Here is a 15,559-nt window from a genome sequence, read left to right as displayed (position 1 = left end):
GGCCTAGATGCAGACTCCCAGTGGAGGGATGATTTCTGATCACCCTGAAAAGAAATGAATTTCTGGAATATCAAAGGCCAGGCTGAGAGAGAGACTGGCTAACCTGCTACTAGCCCCTTTCATTCTGCTACAGAGCCCCAAGAATGCTCCCTGCAGAAACTGTGGCTACGGGGAGAGGGACTGGACCGGTTCCTTTGGCCGCTGAGTACTAAATACTCTGACTCTGTCCCTTTAAAATGTATTTCTAGCATTTGGCTGGTTTTTACTCAAAACAAGAAAATAGGCTTCAGCGGCTGCCAGATAATTCTTTCCAGCGTGATCATTTTTATTGCTCTGAATAAAAAAATAAAGCAGCTCCTCTGAAGATGAAGTGGATTCTTTCCCTGGATTTCATTAAAGTGAAATTCCCCATTTAATACTGTACAATAGAAGAATAAAACAGAGCAATAAATTCCAGGCACAATTCTTATAAAAAGTTGTCTATTTAGTTTTTCTGTATAAAAACAACCAAGAGAAACTGGACAGGAAATATACAAATCACTTACTGCATTTTAACACATTTGACAATAAATTGTAAGTGATTCTGGTAATGGCCAATAACCTCTTCAGCAGCTGAAAGTGGGAACACATGAAGCATCTTAAAAATTCCAACGATTTTAGACTATAACGCATTTCCTACCAAAAATTCCCCTCTTCTCTTTGTGGGAGGAGCATCCAGATAAAGCTTCTCTGAAGCCTTGTTGGTTAAGACATAAATTTTGCTCTGCAAATGAAGCTGGCTTGACATTTTCCATTTCCATTACCACGTGTCTGAAGGGGCTGGCATTGGTTAGAAGCAATTCAATTCTACTTCTGTAAACCAAAGGTGTCAAGGTCAAATATTAAGCAGTCTTCTCATCTTCACTGGATCTCTCCCATATACAGTCTCTTGTCACTAGATGCAGAGAGTACTGTCAGGAGAGAGGGGGAGAGACCAAATCAAAACGTTAAGAGCCATTGGAGAGTTTAGCAGCAGACGAGTTAAATCCAAATGGGTGTTAAGTACCCATCTCACTTGTTCTCAATCTTGTGCCTATAAAGTAACTTTTGAACTAAAATGGTTTTCTCCCCAGCCTGCTTTTCAGAATTATTAGTTTACTGATAGTTAATCACATTTTGCATGTTCCTGATACCGACTGACATTTTTCTATCCCAAGTTACAATTGCAGGCATTCCTCATATTAAGTTAGACACTATGTTTACACGGTTATTGCTGTTCTCCTTAAAAAAATACCGATCAAATGTCAAAGATGTTATTTTCTTTGCAAAAATAGTGTTCAGATCTCAGAGATGTAAGTACTCTAATTCTGGTCGCTAGCCACTAGAGGGAGTAATCTCTTTATCAAAAGTCTCTATGGGCCATTATTCTTGTTTTCCACAATAGCTATGAAACAAACAATTCAGCTGTCATCCCAACATAATAAAGCACTGAACCATCTTTAATTCAGACATAGTTGTTCAGAGGCTTCATGACAGATCTCAAATGCAGTGACCGTCTCTCTAGACCTGCTGTCCCCGTTGCCCAGAGCAGGCTCCCATGCAAGTCAATTGGAGATTTTCTTGTCTAAGGATTACTGGTTCAGGCCCATAATCTCAGCACTCTTTGGAAGTCTGTGTGCCTCCGCATGCAGAGGTGTGAGGGTCTTGGAAGAAGGGAGTGGTTTACAAGATTAACTCCCTTTGATGTTAACAGGAGTCACTCTCATAAACCCTTGCCCACGGAGGGGACAGATCGCTTGTTTATTTTTCCAGATGAATGATCGGTACTGAGCTGGATGCAATCGCAAACAACAAACCCCCTCTGTGGAGAGAAAGATTGCTCTGCGCTTTTAGCACCTTCTCTGACCTGGAGACAGAACAATGAATAACCGAGGAACAAACCCATAATTCATGGCACTGAATTCCCACACCCAACCTTCGGTGGAGATTTTCATTCCTGGGAAAAATGCATTTACAGGGGTGACACGTGTTGATTTCCTGGGCAATGCAATGGGCGACCCAGCCCATGATAACTATGAGTCTTTGTTTCCATGGAAACAATGCAACCCTGAGGACCTGTCTGTACTACAAAGACGACTGTACTAAGAAACAGGTGTTAAGAATTGGCTCAGCTAACGCAGTGCTGGCACAAGCACAGGGAGGGCATAGTGTGATTATGACTGTTCTCAAAACCATCTAGCAGATGGAGTTAGATCTCCCCTCCATCCCACCGAATCTGGGTACCACGGAGACTATCAATACCTCCTGGAACAGGTAAAAGGTCACCTCACATGCACTTGAATTTGCATGTGTGTTAATTTCCAGAGCTTCCCCTTTATGTTTGAGAATGCTGTGAGGGGAGCTCAGCCCAGGTGAGGTGAAGAAACATACAGAAGGTTTTATTATGCTGCTTGCTGGTGACAGCATTGCTGCTTGCAGAAACCCTACGGCACGGTGCCCCTCTCTTGGGCTCTGAGGGAGTCCTACACTTAGCATACAGGCTTAGAAATATTTCAGCAGCACTTGGGCTCATTTCCCCAGAAGATTAGAGCTTCCTGACAAATCAATAAGACTTACTAATTGGTTCCTCTGGATGGAAAGCCACCTCGTTTACTGAGCCAGCGTGGCCTGGCAGCTTGTAGAGAATTCTCCTGGAGGTTGTATCCCACACATAAACAAACCTGCAAGACACAGTCGGTATGAGGGTGAAAGCTTCCTGATGGCAGGACTTCAGAAAGGAAAGAAACTTCCAGCCCCCAATTTGTCTAGGTTTCTTGGTAACTTACATTTCCCCAGCTACACTTTAATAGTTACAATTGTCTTCCAACTTTAACATGCCAAGAGACTACTTCGGAGACGAAAATCTGCCATTACCAGGCACAGACAAAAGAAAGGGTTAGACAGCGAGCAGCAGCCTGGGCAGGGGTGAGAGCCCTTCTAGGGCATTTCAGACAGGAGGCAAATGGCTGGAATTACATGCCACAGAGCCCCTGTGCACCCATCCATAATAATTTCAGATGAAGTGGCATATGGGACGGGAGGAGTGTCAGTGGGGATTTTATCTGAGCGCCAATGCCCCAGCATGCTAGTACAGGGCACTGAGAACCCGATGTGCAGGCTCTGGATGAGACCAGGGTCTGAGCTCCTGACTTTTGGCGGTTACGTAACTCTTCGGAAGAGCAGAGATGCTCACCCCAGTGTCCTGGGGAAGTCCCCGGTTACCATTCCGCCTGCCTACAAATTCATCCTGAAATTTCAGCTGGATCGCAGCATTTTCCCCGGGTTGTGACAAACTATTGTGTAGCACAGCTGTTTGCTGCTAGACAGCTGCCGCCCAGCAGCACCCCGCAGCAGTCACTATCAGCGAGCGTGTCAGTGCACTTCGGGACGAGCGCTGCTATAGAAAGACAGGTTGTTCCACCAAGGAATGGCTGATTATTTCCCACTAAAACCAACTCTTGATACAGTTTAATTCCTCCCAGTTAATAACGTTTATAGACGGATTTCTATCTCCTAAACGGTTACAAAGTCAGGATTCACTTCCCAGTGGCGGTTTCTGAGGGGGTTGATCAGATTTTGTGAAGCCCGTTTGTTAATCTCTTCCTAGTCTCCATCCCCCATCCCTGTTTGCATCATTTCTGGGTCCTGTCCGGCTGTGCCACCTTGGCTGAAGGACACTGTGAAGGAGACACTAGAATATTTCCATGTGATGGGTCAGAAATTAACTGCTGGCAGTATGAGTAGTTCAGCTTTTAAGCAGATTATGTTTACAAAGAGAACTTCTTTTGAGGAAAAAAAGCCCACTGCAAATCATGCTACAGCCAAAAATGCAAACTGGCCAATGCCTGAAATGTATTATTGTAAATATGGTTCATTTATGTGTCATTTGCTGCCAGTCTGGCTGAGCGAGTAGCTGTTCAGCGAATGCCCAAGTTTCACTGGAAGACGTGACCCTAGCTAGAGTGAGATTTTTAGGGGTTATTGTCAATCAGAATGAGAAAGGGCTCTAAGCAAAGTATCATAAACCAGGCAAAACCACAATGTGTCCCACCTGAATAACTTCCTTTCGGATACACCAGAACTGCTTTATCATGTGAAACGCCACTCATTACAGGGTTCACATCTTAGAGAATTCACTGAAGTGGGCTCAGGAAAGCTGCCAGTTATGGACTAAATTTAGACTGCTCTCTTCTGCTTTGGCACGGAAATGCTAACAGACAGAAGAGCTCTTCGTGGACATCACCAGCCTCTCAAACCAATTCTGCTAGCTGGGGGGAAAGTTCTGATGTGGCAGTAATTGGCTAGGCTGAATGAGAAGGCTGGCTCACTGCTCTGCATCATTACATCTATCAAAAGGGACACTGCAAAGAATGAGGGCACAAAGGACAACCAGACAAGCAAAACTGCATAAAGGCAACCTACAGTGTTGTACTACTCAAACAGGTCTCTCTGCAAAAGGCCCCAGGGACCCCATATTTATCTCTCTCCAAATCAGAGGTGCTCTGTTTAAAAGTCTCTTCTGCCAGCCCTGCAAACTCAGCCTGAGATCTGAGGGCCAAGCCGCCACCAGCCCACCGTTTCTGGCTTATGTATTACCAGTAATCGAGAGTCAACAAATCCTTACTTACAGCTGTTCGATCTCACTGCCTTCTATATGGTTTCACGGGAGTGACAGGGGGCAGAATTGGGCCTTGTAATTAGAAATTTAAACAACTCTTAGCTGACAGAATCCAGCTCCCTCTCCCAGATGTGGGTTGCTCCACAGGGTTAACTTATTTTTGGTCAATTAAGTAGGTAAGTCCTACTCTGGATATGCACATAGAGCAGATCTGCTGAGCAAGCCATAGTCACTTTCCAGACTGGAACCACACTTTATCTGCTTCATTAAAGCTCTTTAAAGAGAAAAAATATGCTCTCCACAAGCATGGGTAAGTTCTGAACCCTTATCTAATGCAGCATCCATTTAAACTAGAGTATAGCTATTTCAACTGAGCAGGTGAGAGCGGTGACAAATCTTTGCTCCAATAGTCTCCCTGTTATCTATTTTCATTAATGCTGTGGAAGAGGCAAGGCACTTTTAATTGCTTCTTTTAGCCACAACCAACTCTTGAAGGCTCAGCAAATAGTCATTTTACAGGCATAAGGCTCTCCAGCTAAATTTAGTCATCTTGAGGGTCCATGTAATGTAGCAGGAAGCCTCATTACTTGGCAGCCAACTTTTACACCTCAAAGAGGCAGAATCATTATTTTCACTTTTTTTTTTTTTTTTAAGTCCTGGTAGGAAACCAAACATTTTGCAGATGTGCAGACAGAAATACTAGTGGAACAGGATTCTGACAAGTCCAGAATACAGTGTCCATCTCGTGGCAGGACAGATAGGACCACATGCACTTGATTATACATTACACACAAAGTTAATTTCAGTTTGTGGGACTTCACCCTGCACCCATGGAACTAATCTAACAGCCTGTAGTTTTAACCGAGTCACCATGCTGCGCTGTCCAATCAAGGACCAGCCGTAGCTCTAGCTGTGTTAATAAATAGCAGCTGTTTTACTGTCTAAGCAATAACAGCATTAGCATTTCATGGAGCAGCACTTGGAGGAAGCATCACACAAAGGTTACTCAGTCTCTCAGCTGTTCTGTAATTTGATCACGAAAGGACCATGTTTGTCTGGCATTGTAAGTCCTTTGCAAACTCCATTCGGTTAGTGCTGAAGGTTTTGTTATCCTCCAAGTATAACTGCACATCATGTAACAAATACAGGATGGATACTATTTTACCAACTACGTTCCCATTGTTACATTACAGTGCAGTATATTGTGCTAGGACTGCAGCTTCATTCTCAGCTCTGCCCTTGGGCTCATCGCTGGTATGTGCCATCTGGAAAACGAGTCTAACCGAATTTACCTCACAGGGGTAGGCCCAGCTAGTGATTGTCAAGTGCTTTGGGATGGAAGGTGCCAGAGAGAAGCACAATGATTCAGTTTTACCTGTCTGCTGATCCGCCGGCTATTTTACTCCCATCTGGTGACCAGGAGCATCTCAGAAGGTTCTGCAAATCAAACAGAAATGGAACGGTGCGCATTTATATGAGAAGTTTTTGGTTCCCCCCTTTGTTTGAAATAACGTCACCATGGGATTTTAAATATCACAAAGCACACTTTAATGATCTCCTTTTGGAAGAGAAGCCTGGAGTTAAGAGATTTTATTTTATGGCTGGAAACATCCAGAGCCTTGTTATTTTACACAAAGTAGAGACTAAATGTAGAAAATATTTAATTTACAGCTAATTATAGCTGAATTGAGCAAAGAAAGCCAGTTACTGCAGCTTTAATTGGAATCCCCATTTACACATTAATCTTGCCCCTAGTCCTCATTAAATCTTTTCTAGTTTATATTTTGGAGTTTATTAATTTGTCTGTAAATTGTTTTTTAGACAGCTGCAGTGTTTCATTAACGAGCACTGTTTCGGTTAGGAGCACACTCACCTTCTCAAAATTATGCACATTCCCCTGGAATATCTTCACACATCTCTCTTTAGGGGCAAACGGTCGCACATCCCAGATTCGAACTGTAATGGAGCACACAAGAACATAAGAATGGCTAGACTGGGTCAGACCAAAGGTCCATCTAGCCCAGTATCCGGTCTTCCCACAGTGGACAATGCCAGGTCCTTCAGAGGGAATGAACAGAACAGGAAATCATCAAGTGATTCATCCCGTCGCCCATTCCCAGCTTCTAGCAACAGAGGCTAGGGACACTTCAGAACATGGTTTTGCATCCCTGCCCATCATGATGGACCTATCCTCCATCAACTTATCTAGTTCTTTTTTGAACCCTGTTATAGTCTTGGACTTCACAACATCCTCTGGTAAAGAGTTCCACAGGTGGACTGTGCGTTGTGTGAAAAATACTTCCTTTTGTTTGTTTTAAACCTGCTGCCTATTAATTTTATTTGGTGGCCCTAGTTCTTGTGTTATGAGAAAGAGTAAATAACACTTCCTTATTTACTTTCTCCAGACCAGTCATGATTTTCTAGACCTCTATCATATCCCCCCTTAGTCGTCTCTTTTCCAAGTTGAACTGTCCCAGTCTTTTTAATTTCTCCTCAGATGGAAGGTGTTCCATATCCCTAATAATCTTTGTTTCCTTTTTTCTGTATCTTTTCCAATTCCAATATATTTTTCTTGAGATGGGACGACCAAATCCACAAGCAATATTCAAGATGTGGGTGTACCACAGATTTATATAGAGGCAATATGATATTTAGTATCTTATTATCTATCCCTTTCCTAAGGATTCCCAACATTCTGTTAGCTTTTTTGACTGCCACTGCACATTAAGTGGATGTTTTCAGAGACACAATGACTCCAAGATCTCTTTCTTGAGTGGTAACAGCTAATTTAGACCCCATCATTTTGTGTGTATAGTTGGGGTTATGTTTTCCAATATGCATTACTTTGCATTTATCAACATTGAATTTCATCTGCCATTTTGTTGCCCAGCCACACAGTTTTGTGAGATCCCTTTGTAACTCTTCACAGTCTGCTTTGGACATCTGTCAGCAACTAGCTAAAGATCATTAGTTATTGTACCATACAAAGTGACGATGTGAGCTGTCATCTCCACAAATGAGTGTTAAGTTATTTAAAACAAAAAAGGATTAAAAGTATTTCTGGTAGTATATTTAAGCTATTACAAGTATGTTCAAACCATCTTAGCTCCTTGGCTAAACCCATAAGAAACAGGAAATTCAGAACAAAGGGCTGAAATTCCATCTTTCCTTCAGTACCTTGTGCCAAGACATTACCAGGTTCTCTAAACCGGAGGCTATTTTAGATCAGTAAACCCCGAAACACTCATTCCAATTCATTGTGCTTGGGGTGTCAGCTGAACTATCTGGCTCTTGCAATGCTGAATATTATGGAATCAGAGATAGCAGGATAGACTTGGGTCAGCTAACTTAGGTCCTGACAAGGTGGGGTTGTTCCTCCCTGAATATCCACAGTGCTTTCCACTCCTAAGTAATTTGTGTTGGGGTCTCCCTCGCTTCACTTTGAAAAGATGACGAGCCCTCCCCCTGCAGTCACCCTTTTCATGAAAGAGCATCAATGAAAGCAGAAAGTCACTATAACTGGAATTATCCCTTACACACAAACTATCGTCAGTCTATCAAACAAGTTCAGCCTAGATCTTCCTTTGATCCTTTGGCACTCAATTACACTGAGTTATTCCTCTCACAATGCTATGCAATCCCACTCCTTAACCAGCTGTAGCTCTCAGAGGTGTGAGCGCTACCCATATGGCTGCACTCAGATTCCTACAATGGCAAGCTGTGGCAATTACCTGTGTTGTCCATTGCGTTGGAAAGCAAGTAAGAGCCTTCTGAACTCAAACTGAGGCCGGTCACTGAGTCGGCATGCCCTCTCATTGTGTACGTTAGTTTGTTCTGGCGAAGGTCCCATACCTTTAAGAAAAGCGCACGGTATTGTCATTTGGTTCTCCATGTAAGGAAGCTGCAATGCAATTGGTAAGAGTGGAAGAAGCTGGCCTGACCGCTCTGGAGGCTGAACCCACAGAACTGGTACATCACAGGCAGCAACAGCGCAAAGTTCTGCTCACCATTTGTCTCAAGCCTGACCTAGAGAGACAGCTGCAAAGGCCTCCTTGTTGGTCCTCTCACCAGAGTCTAATTAGTGCAAATTGTGATGCACACGCCTACCCCAAGAGAACTGACTGGGACCTCAGTCCTCAACTATTTTCACACAGGCCACTGAACAAAAGAGTCATGAGCTGGGAACAACTCTCACTCACTGATGGGCTGGATTGGAACTGGTGAATTAGAAGAATTAAGTCTGCACATCTGTCCCAGGCATGGGATGTATGGCTTCATATACTTCCTGCCCAAGGTACCCCTGCTTTAGGCAGTAAGGAGCTAGATGCTGGCAGCAAAGTGACATAGACAATCATCACATGGTCAGTGATAACCCTACCAACACTTTGGAGCTACAAACTGTCTGACAGAGAGAGGGCATGGCGGCCAGGACCCAGAGGCTGTGCTCTGTTCTCCTTGAAAAAAAGAGATCGTGGAACCCTTAAGCTTCAAATGGTCAGCCAGAAATGACGTTGCTCTAGTGCTTCATCTCCGTGACAGCCCCTTCACCAGGTCAGCACTCCCCATGCCTAGCACTGACTTGCCCAGGCCCTAGATAAGATGGAGACACCACCACCAGCTGTGCTATATAGTCATGTAAGAACTGTTCTGCAGACCACATAACTCAAAAATAGCTAATCACGGTTTCATTTAAACTAAATGTGAGCTTAGCAGACATCTTAGTACCAGCCTGTCCCTATCTTACCTAACAGAATCACCTCCTAGTAGGAAACTGGAGCCGGGTTTGCAGAGGCTAAGTTTATCACAGAAGCCGCTCAACACCACCAAATCAGTCTGGCTCTTTAGGAAAAACGTGGAAGTCTGACATTTAATACAAGATGAATATAAACAAGACTAGCCCACTACCATATCATGCCCATTACCCACATCATCATCTGGGCTAACATAAAAGGTTTGGGGAGTCTGTTTGGGATAGTTACAATAGGAAAGTGCAATAAAACAGTCAACATACCTTGATATCGTTGTCTATGCCTCCGGATAGAATCTGATCACTGGTGTCATTGAAGGTCACTGCTAATACCTGGTAAGTGTTCTGAAATGTCTGGACAGCAGCTTTTTTACGAATATCCCACAGCTGAAGGGACACAGAAAGCAAACGTTTTTAAAGTTATACGCACACCACACATTTCACAGTACAGCTAAAGAGTCAGATTGGTACCCCCCACATTGTCAAAGTGCTCAAGGGCTGAATCTGGGGGAGGAACACGTGGAGGATCTCTACAGGACAGATGAAACCTGTTGTCCTGACACAAATATGTAGGTTTTCAAGTGGTGGGGAGAGACAGGGAAAAATCAGACTGCATTTTTTCCAAACCTTAAAACTAAGTTCACTACAAAGCACCACATAAAGCACATGAAAGCTGAGGGGGGACACGACAATAGTCTTCAAATATGTAACAGGTTGTCACAAAGAGGATGGTGATCAGATTGTTCTCCATGTCCACCAAGAGCAGGACAAGAAGCAATCAGTTTAGATTGCAGCAAGGGAGATTTAGGTTAGTTATTAGGAAAAACTGGAACACGTTACCTAGGGAGGTTCTGGAATCCCCATCACTGGAGGTTTTTAAGAACAGCTGAGACAAATACCTGTCAGGGATGGTCCACTTAACTCGGCCTCAGTGTGGGGCTGGAGGGATGGACTAGATGACCAATTGACGGCCCATCCAGCCCTATATTTCTATGATGCTGTATAAATGTAACTCCATTCCCCAAAGAGGATCTAATAATGTAGGTTAGACTGCTTTAATATGGACACTTCTGTGGTGCCTTAGTAATGCCTGCCCAAATGGTGGTGATGGGGTTTGGGGCAGGGGGAAGGAGAACAGTATTTATCTTTTAAATGTTTAGTTGTTAGCTGGTGAATTTACAAGAGCATAATTAAGGACAGAACTGAACACACTCAGCAGCTCTGATCCAGGAAAAATCTAGTTTAAAAACCCCTGTCTTGATTCACAAAAGGAGCCAGCCATTTTCCAGGTTTAGCCTCATGTTCTTTTCTAGGATTTTGATTTTAGTTTTAACAATCTAGTCCTGTTTATCCAAAACATTTCAGGGCCAGCATATATGAGGATAACTGAGGAAGTTAATGGGTAAGTGACTCAGGCTGGGATTTGGTTCAGAGGCAATTCTGGATGAAGTGGTCTCAGATGAACAAAATTTTACTCAAGTGGTTTATTTAATTAGTTATTTTTGCAAAGGTCACCCAAAGCTGAATGTTCTTTATTCAGATGGGTCATCTAGCCTTCATAGATTCTCTATCACTGCAAAAGTCAGCCCATACAGAAGTACTGACCTTTACTGTTCCATCATCGCTGCCTGTACAAACGAGCTGGGGTCCCCGCCTCGCTGGATAACAGGAGTTAACAAATGATGTGTGCCCCTTCAGCCTTTTCACTCTTTCTCCAGTCTCACTATCCCACACAGCTACCGTTTTATCTGTGGATGCTGAGAAGAGCATGCTGGTTGGGGGGAAAAAAGACGACACAGCTATGGAATCTTGAAGGGTGATAAAATATCTGCCCCAACCCCTTTTGTTACTCTACAAACACAGCCAAGACTAGGGGTTAGAAAATTAAGCAGACACTAGCTAGAAGACTAAGCCCAATACTCAGAGGCTGATATCAAAAGATGGCTCGAGATTTTGTAGCAGGACCAAAAGGTAGCATGATGGTGAAAAGCCCATTTTGAATATATCTTGCAATCCAATTACTGGAGGGGTGTCTGCTGGCTTCCTGCCAGATTTCATCTCCTTGACATTGCTTGGGATAATGGTGAAGGGGGAGGGACATCTTTTGTAAAAACCTCAGATAGTGTTGGATAATTTGGGAAGCTGTCCCTACCAGTCAACTTCTCCTTCCCCATCTTTCTTTCCTCATCCCGAATCTCTCCTCCATTCTCTCTTTCACACTGACAGTCCCCCCATCCACTTTCTCACAGATTTGCTTGCTAGGGATGGGACAGAATGCCTAGGCTTTAGATCTTCTGCTCCCCATCCATGGGCCTTGGAAATTGTCACGTTGACTTTACTCTTTGCCCCTGCTCTCTAGAACCGATGTAATATGTTGAGATATTTCGGGGGGTGCAACCATTGCTTCTCCTCTTGGCTGGGGGCTCTGAAGAGGAGCTGGAGAGCAGCTTACATTCACCACAGCAAGTATCCCCCTTGCCAACTACAAGTATCTTTTACCCAAGATCTTTTACTATCTCTACCCAAGACCTAAACAACATGACCTTCATTTAGCAGCTTCTTTCATGCAAACTATCTCTCAAAACATTTTGCAGAGTTCATTCAGAAACAGCAGCAAGGCAGGCTAATGCTAGGTCAAGTCAGTTTCATCTGATATTTACCTGCCATCAGTGTTATAGTGCAACTCCATAACTGCTCCACTGTGTCCCTTCAGGGTGGCAAAATTATCACAATCCCCATACACGTGCCACAGCACTGTAAAAAATAAACCAAACAAACCCAAAACTATGTTTTAATACCAATTTGTCCAAGTAACTATAGTGACACTTCCTGAGCTCTCTAAAATAAAGCACCTATAGGATTCAGCACCATCTCCAAACCCAAGTATTTACTCTGTGGAATAGGAAGCCTTTAAATGGTCAATGCAAGTTCCATGTGAGAGAGATGGCTGAAATTTGAAATATACCTTAAATATTGGTTTGTGTGTGTTCTTAAACCAAGCTGGATAAGGGAAGCACATTTTAGTAAATACCTCCACTGCCTCTCCAAGTCTTAATATTTTTCTATTTTGGACATTCGTATGTTTATGAATGGTACGGTAAAATTTGCTTTTTTGGCCACCTGTCAATGGCAGTTAAGAACATGGAAATTGTGATAATGACCCAGGATAGTATCAGATTCTTCAGAGGAAGGTGGAAGAAACTCTATAGTGGACAATTAAGGAACAGTCTGCCCATAGTGGATTAGAGAAAATTTTCCCCATCAATGAGTGGTTGCCTCATGCCCAGAAGCAGGAAGGTTTATTTCCCTTATAAATATGTATTCTATCTAACGTAAACGTGGATGACTTCCATATAAATATAAAATCTTTTCTAGAATCCTACTAGGCTCAATGGCATGTTGTTGCAGTGAGTTCCACAGGTTAATTATCCATTGTGTAGAAAACTATTTCCTTTCATCACTTTTGAGTGTCATGTTGGCTCCTGTATTATAAGTGTAAATAGAAGCCTCTGTTTCAACTTTCCTATACCCTTCATTCTGTATACTTCTTAATTTAGAGAGGTGACAAATATATGGGGATGTGAAAGGAGCCCCAGATCAATCTTTCCTTATGTAGAAGGATTTCCCATCACTTTATATGCCTGTTTGTATGAATATGGATTTAATTGCATGTTAAAAACAACAGTAAAAAAACCCAAACAAACCGTAACAGTACTATGCTGCTACTCACAAGAGTTAGCGTAAGGCATAATCCTATAACAGGGATCGGCAACCTTTGGCACGCGGCCCATCAGGGTAAGCCCCTGGCAGGCCGGGCCAGTTTGTTTACCTGCCGCGTCTGCAGGTTCCCACTGGCCGCAGTTCGCCGTCCCAGGCCAATGGGGGCTGCAGGAAACGGCGTGGACCGGGGGATGTGCTGGCCGCCCTTCCAGCCAAAGGTTGCTGATCCCTGTCCTATAAAGTCACAGCCTTACATGGGAAAGTTGCACTGGTATAACCCTACGTGTGAATTTAAGCCAGGAGTTTTCAAACTGGGGGTCCCTAGCTGTCAGCCTCCACTCCCAAACCCCACTTCACCTCCAGCATTTATAATAGTGTTAAATATAAAAAAAAAATGTTTTAATTTATAAGGGGGAGAAGGGTTGCACTCAGAGGCTTGCTGTGTGAAAGAGGTCCCCAATACAAGAGTTTGAGAACCGCTGATTTAAACTGATATAGTTAAACTGATGCAAATTCCTCAGTAAAAACTCTTCAGTATAAGAATGGCTTCTTCTGGTTTAGTTTAACTCGACTAAGAACAAGATTAAGTTAAATTGAAATGAACCACTTTTAAAGCAAAATAAGAGCATCTACACTGGCTTTGCACCAGTCTAAGTATATCAATTTAAAAAACAGATTTAAATTTAACTTGTGTAATTTTCCAGTGTAGACAAGTTCTAAATCAGGGGTTCTCAGACTTTTGTACTGGTGACCCCTTTCACATAGCAAGCCGCTGAGTGTGACCCACCTTCTACATTAAAACACTTTTTAATATATTTAACACCATTATAAATGCTGGAGGTTAAGCGGGATTTGGAGTGGAGGCCGACAGCTCACGACCCCCCATGTAATAACCTTGTGACCCCCTGAGGGGTCCTGACCCCCAGTTTGAGAACCCCTATTCTAAATCAAATAAATGTGCCAGTCCTCCTGACTGAAAGATGCTCAGTGTGGGCTCTGAGAGACTGCCAAAGAGACTGAGTTCAATAATAATTCTGTTGTTAATGTTGCCAAGTTCCACTTCAGAAAATGAGAGCAAGAACAATCCCTCCAATACTGACTGATGTGGTGGGGTACCAGGTGAGAGACAGGCTCTCTCATGAGTGGGTCCCAGATGATTTTAGGTCACCAACACTTTGAAATATTCTTAGAAGTACATAAAAGGTCAGCATTCTGTGCTCACAACAGCTCACTCCATAGGCATTTGAATGCACAGAAAGCAGTTTACAGCAACACTGGATTTTGTCAGAAAATTAGCTCATATCACAAACTACCGATCATTATAAACTCACAGATGAGTCGGTCAAATCCGGCAGATGCTAAAGTGGCTCCATTAGGATGAAATTTGCAACAGTAAACTTCTCCTTCGTGTCCCGAGAGCAGCATTATGGGTGCCTGGAGGGAGGAACATCGTGGAGGGCCCTAAAACACAAAGGAGATGCAGAGAGAGATAATGAAACACATGAACCAGAATGTTTGCGGTGGGGGGAAGTAGGACAGAAAAAAAAAATCATAACTCCCTTACTGGTTTTACTACACTAACATTTCCACTTCTCTGTCCCCATTTCCCAAAGAATCTCAAAGCGCATATCAAGCCTCACAACTCCGCTATGGGGCGGTAAGTACTGTCCCCATTTCACAGATGTGGAAACTGAGGCACAGTGCGGTGAAATAACTTGTCTAAAGTCACATCGCAAGTTGGTGTCAGTATAGATAATACACCCGTAGGAACGACACGATGAAACTAATCCAGATTATAACAGGAGTCCAGAGACGGGCGCTGGGTAACTGCTCCCCTGCCCCCAGGGCTCTCCTGTGAGGGGTCCAAGTCTGCCCCCCCTTGCTCAGGGTGCACGGGAAGGGGCAGAGGGAGACAGGGAAGGAGCTGGGGGCGCTGCGGGGCACAGACACGGCGCCTGGAGCGGCCCGTCCCGGCAGTGGGAACCCGGGGCCAGGCTTGGCACTGAGTGACCCCCTGCCCCGCGAGGGGAGGGCACGTGCTGTTGGCGGGGGACACAGGGAGGAAGGGGGGGCGGGGCCCTGGGCCGGGACTCACCGCCTGCAGCAGGGCCCCCGGAGGCGGCGGCCCCCCGCCCGGGCCGGGCCCCAGCAGCAGCTCGTGCCGGGGCCGCTTGGCCGCCGCCACCAGCGCCAGCTCCGGGCCCGGCCCCTTGCGCTTCTGCTGCTCGATCATCGCCGCAGCTACTCGGCCTCGGGGCTCCGAGCCGAGCTAGGCCTCAGAGCTTTGTCACCGGAGCAGCCAAGCTCCGCCCCCGTCCTCCACCCATTGGACGGAGCGGCCCAGCTTCCCCGCTCTGATTGGTTGCGAGCGCCCACCGCGCCCCCACCTTCTTTTCAGGGCGCTGATTGGGGAGAGCGGGCCACGCTGGGAAGCGGATTCGCGGAGGGAGTTCTAG

At 44.5% G+C, this 15,559-nt stretch overlaps 1 protein-coding gene across 2 annotated transcripts; it reads right to left on the bottom strand.

Moving 5' to 3' along the window:
* Window positions 1-287: 287 nt before the first annotated feature.
* On the bottom strand, window positions 288-15,530 carry SNRNP40 (small nuclear ribonucleoprotein U5 subunit 40). Of its 2 annotated transcripts, none has more exons than XM_054011782.1 (10): window positions 15,199-15,530; window positions 14,435-14,564; window positions 12,044-12,137; window positions 10,989-11,154; window positions 9,648-9,770; window positions 8,368-8,488; window positions 6,510-6,592; window positions 6,012-6,073; window positions 2,596-2,699; window positions 288-950 (listed from the first exon to the last, which is right to left on the bottom strand). In XM_054011782.1, the coding sequence occupies exons 1-10, from the start codon at window positions 15,334-15,336 to the stop codon at window positions 901-903; spliced, it is 1,071 nt and encodes a 356-aa protein (XP_053867757.1). In that variant the 5' UTR covers window positions 15,337-15,530; the 3' UTR covers window positions 288-900. The 2 variants fall into 2 exon arrangements, with proteins under 2 accessions (XP_053867757.1, XP_053867758.1); XM_054011783.1 differs by lacking the exon at window positions 15,199-15,530 and adding an exon at window positions 14,668-15,007.
* Window positions 15,531-15,559: the final 29 nt, after the last annotated feature.

Source organism: Malaclemys terrapin, chromosome 22 (genome assembly GCF_027887155.1).
Source record: "Malaclemys terrapin pileata isolate rMalTer1 chromosome 22, rMalTer1.hap1, whole genome shotgun sequence".
NCBI classification, from domain to species: Eukaryota; Metazoa; Chordata; order Testudines; family Emydidae; genus Malaclemys; species Malaclemys terrapin.
Note: the sequence above shows the minus strand (reverse complement) of the source record. Positions and strands in the feature narration are given on the sequence as shown.

Excerpts from the sequence above, each read along its gene's own strand:
- SNRNP40 (XM_054011782.1), bottom strand. The coding sequence starts at position 15,336 with ATGATCGAGCAGCAGAAGCGCAAGGGGCCGGGCCCGGAGCTGGCGCTG. Across the intron at positions 9,771-10,988 it reads GCGATGATGGAACAGTAAAG|CTGTGGGATATTCGTAAAAA; the intron begins GTCAGTACTTCT and ends GTGTCCCTTCAG. Across the intron at positions 6,593-8,367 it reads CAACGCAATGGACAACACAG|TTCGAATCTGGGATGTGCGA; the intron begins GTAATTGCCACA and ends GCTCCATTACAG.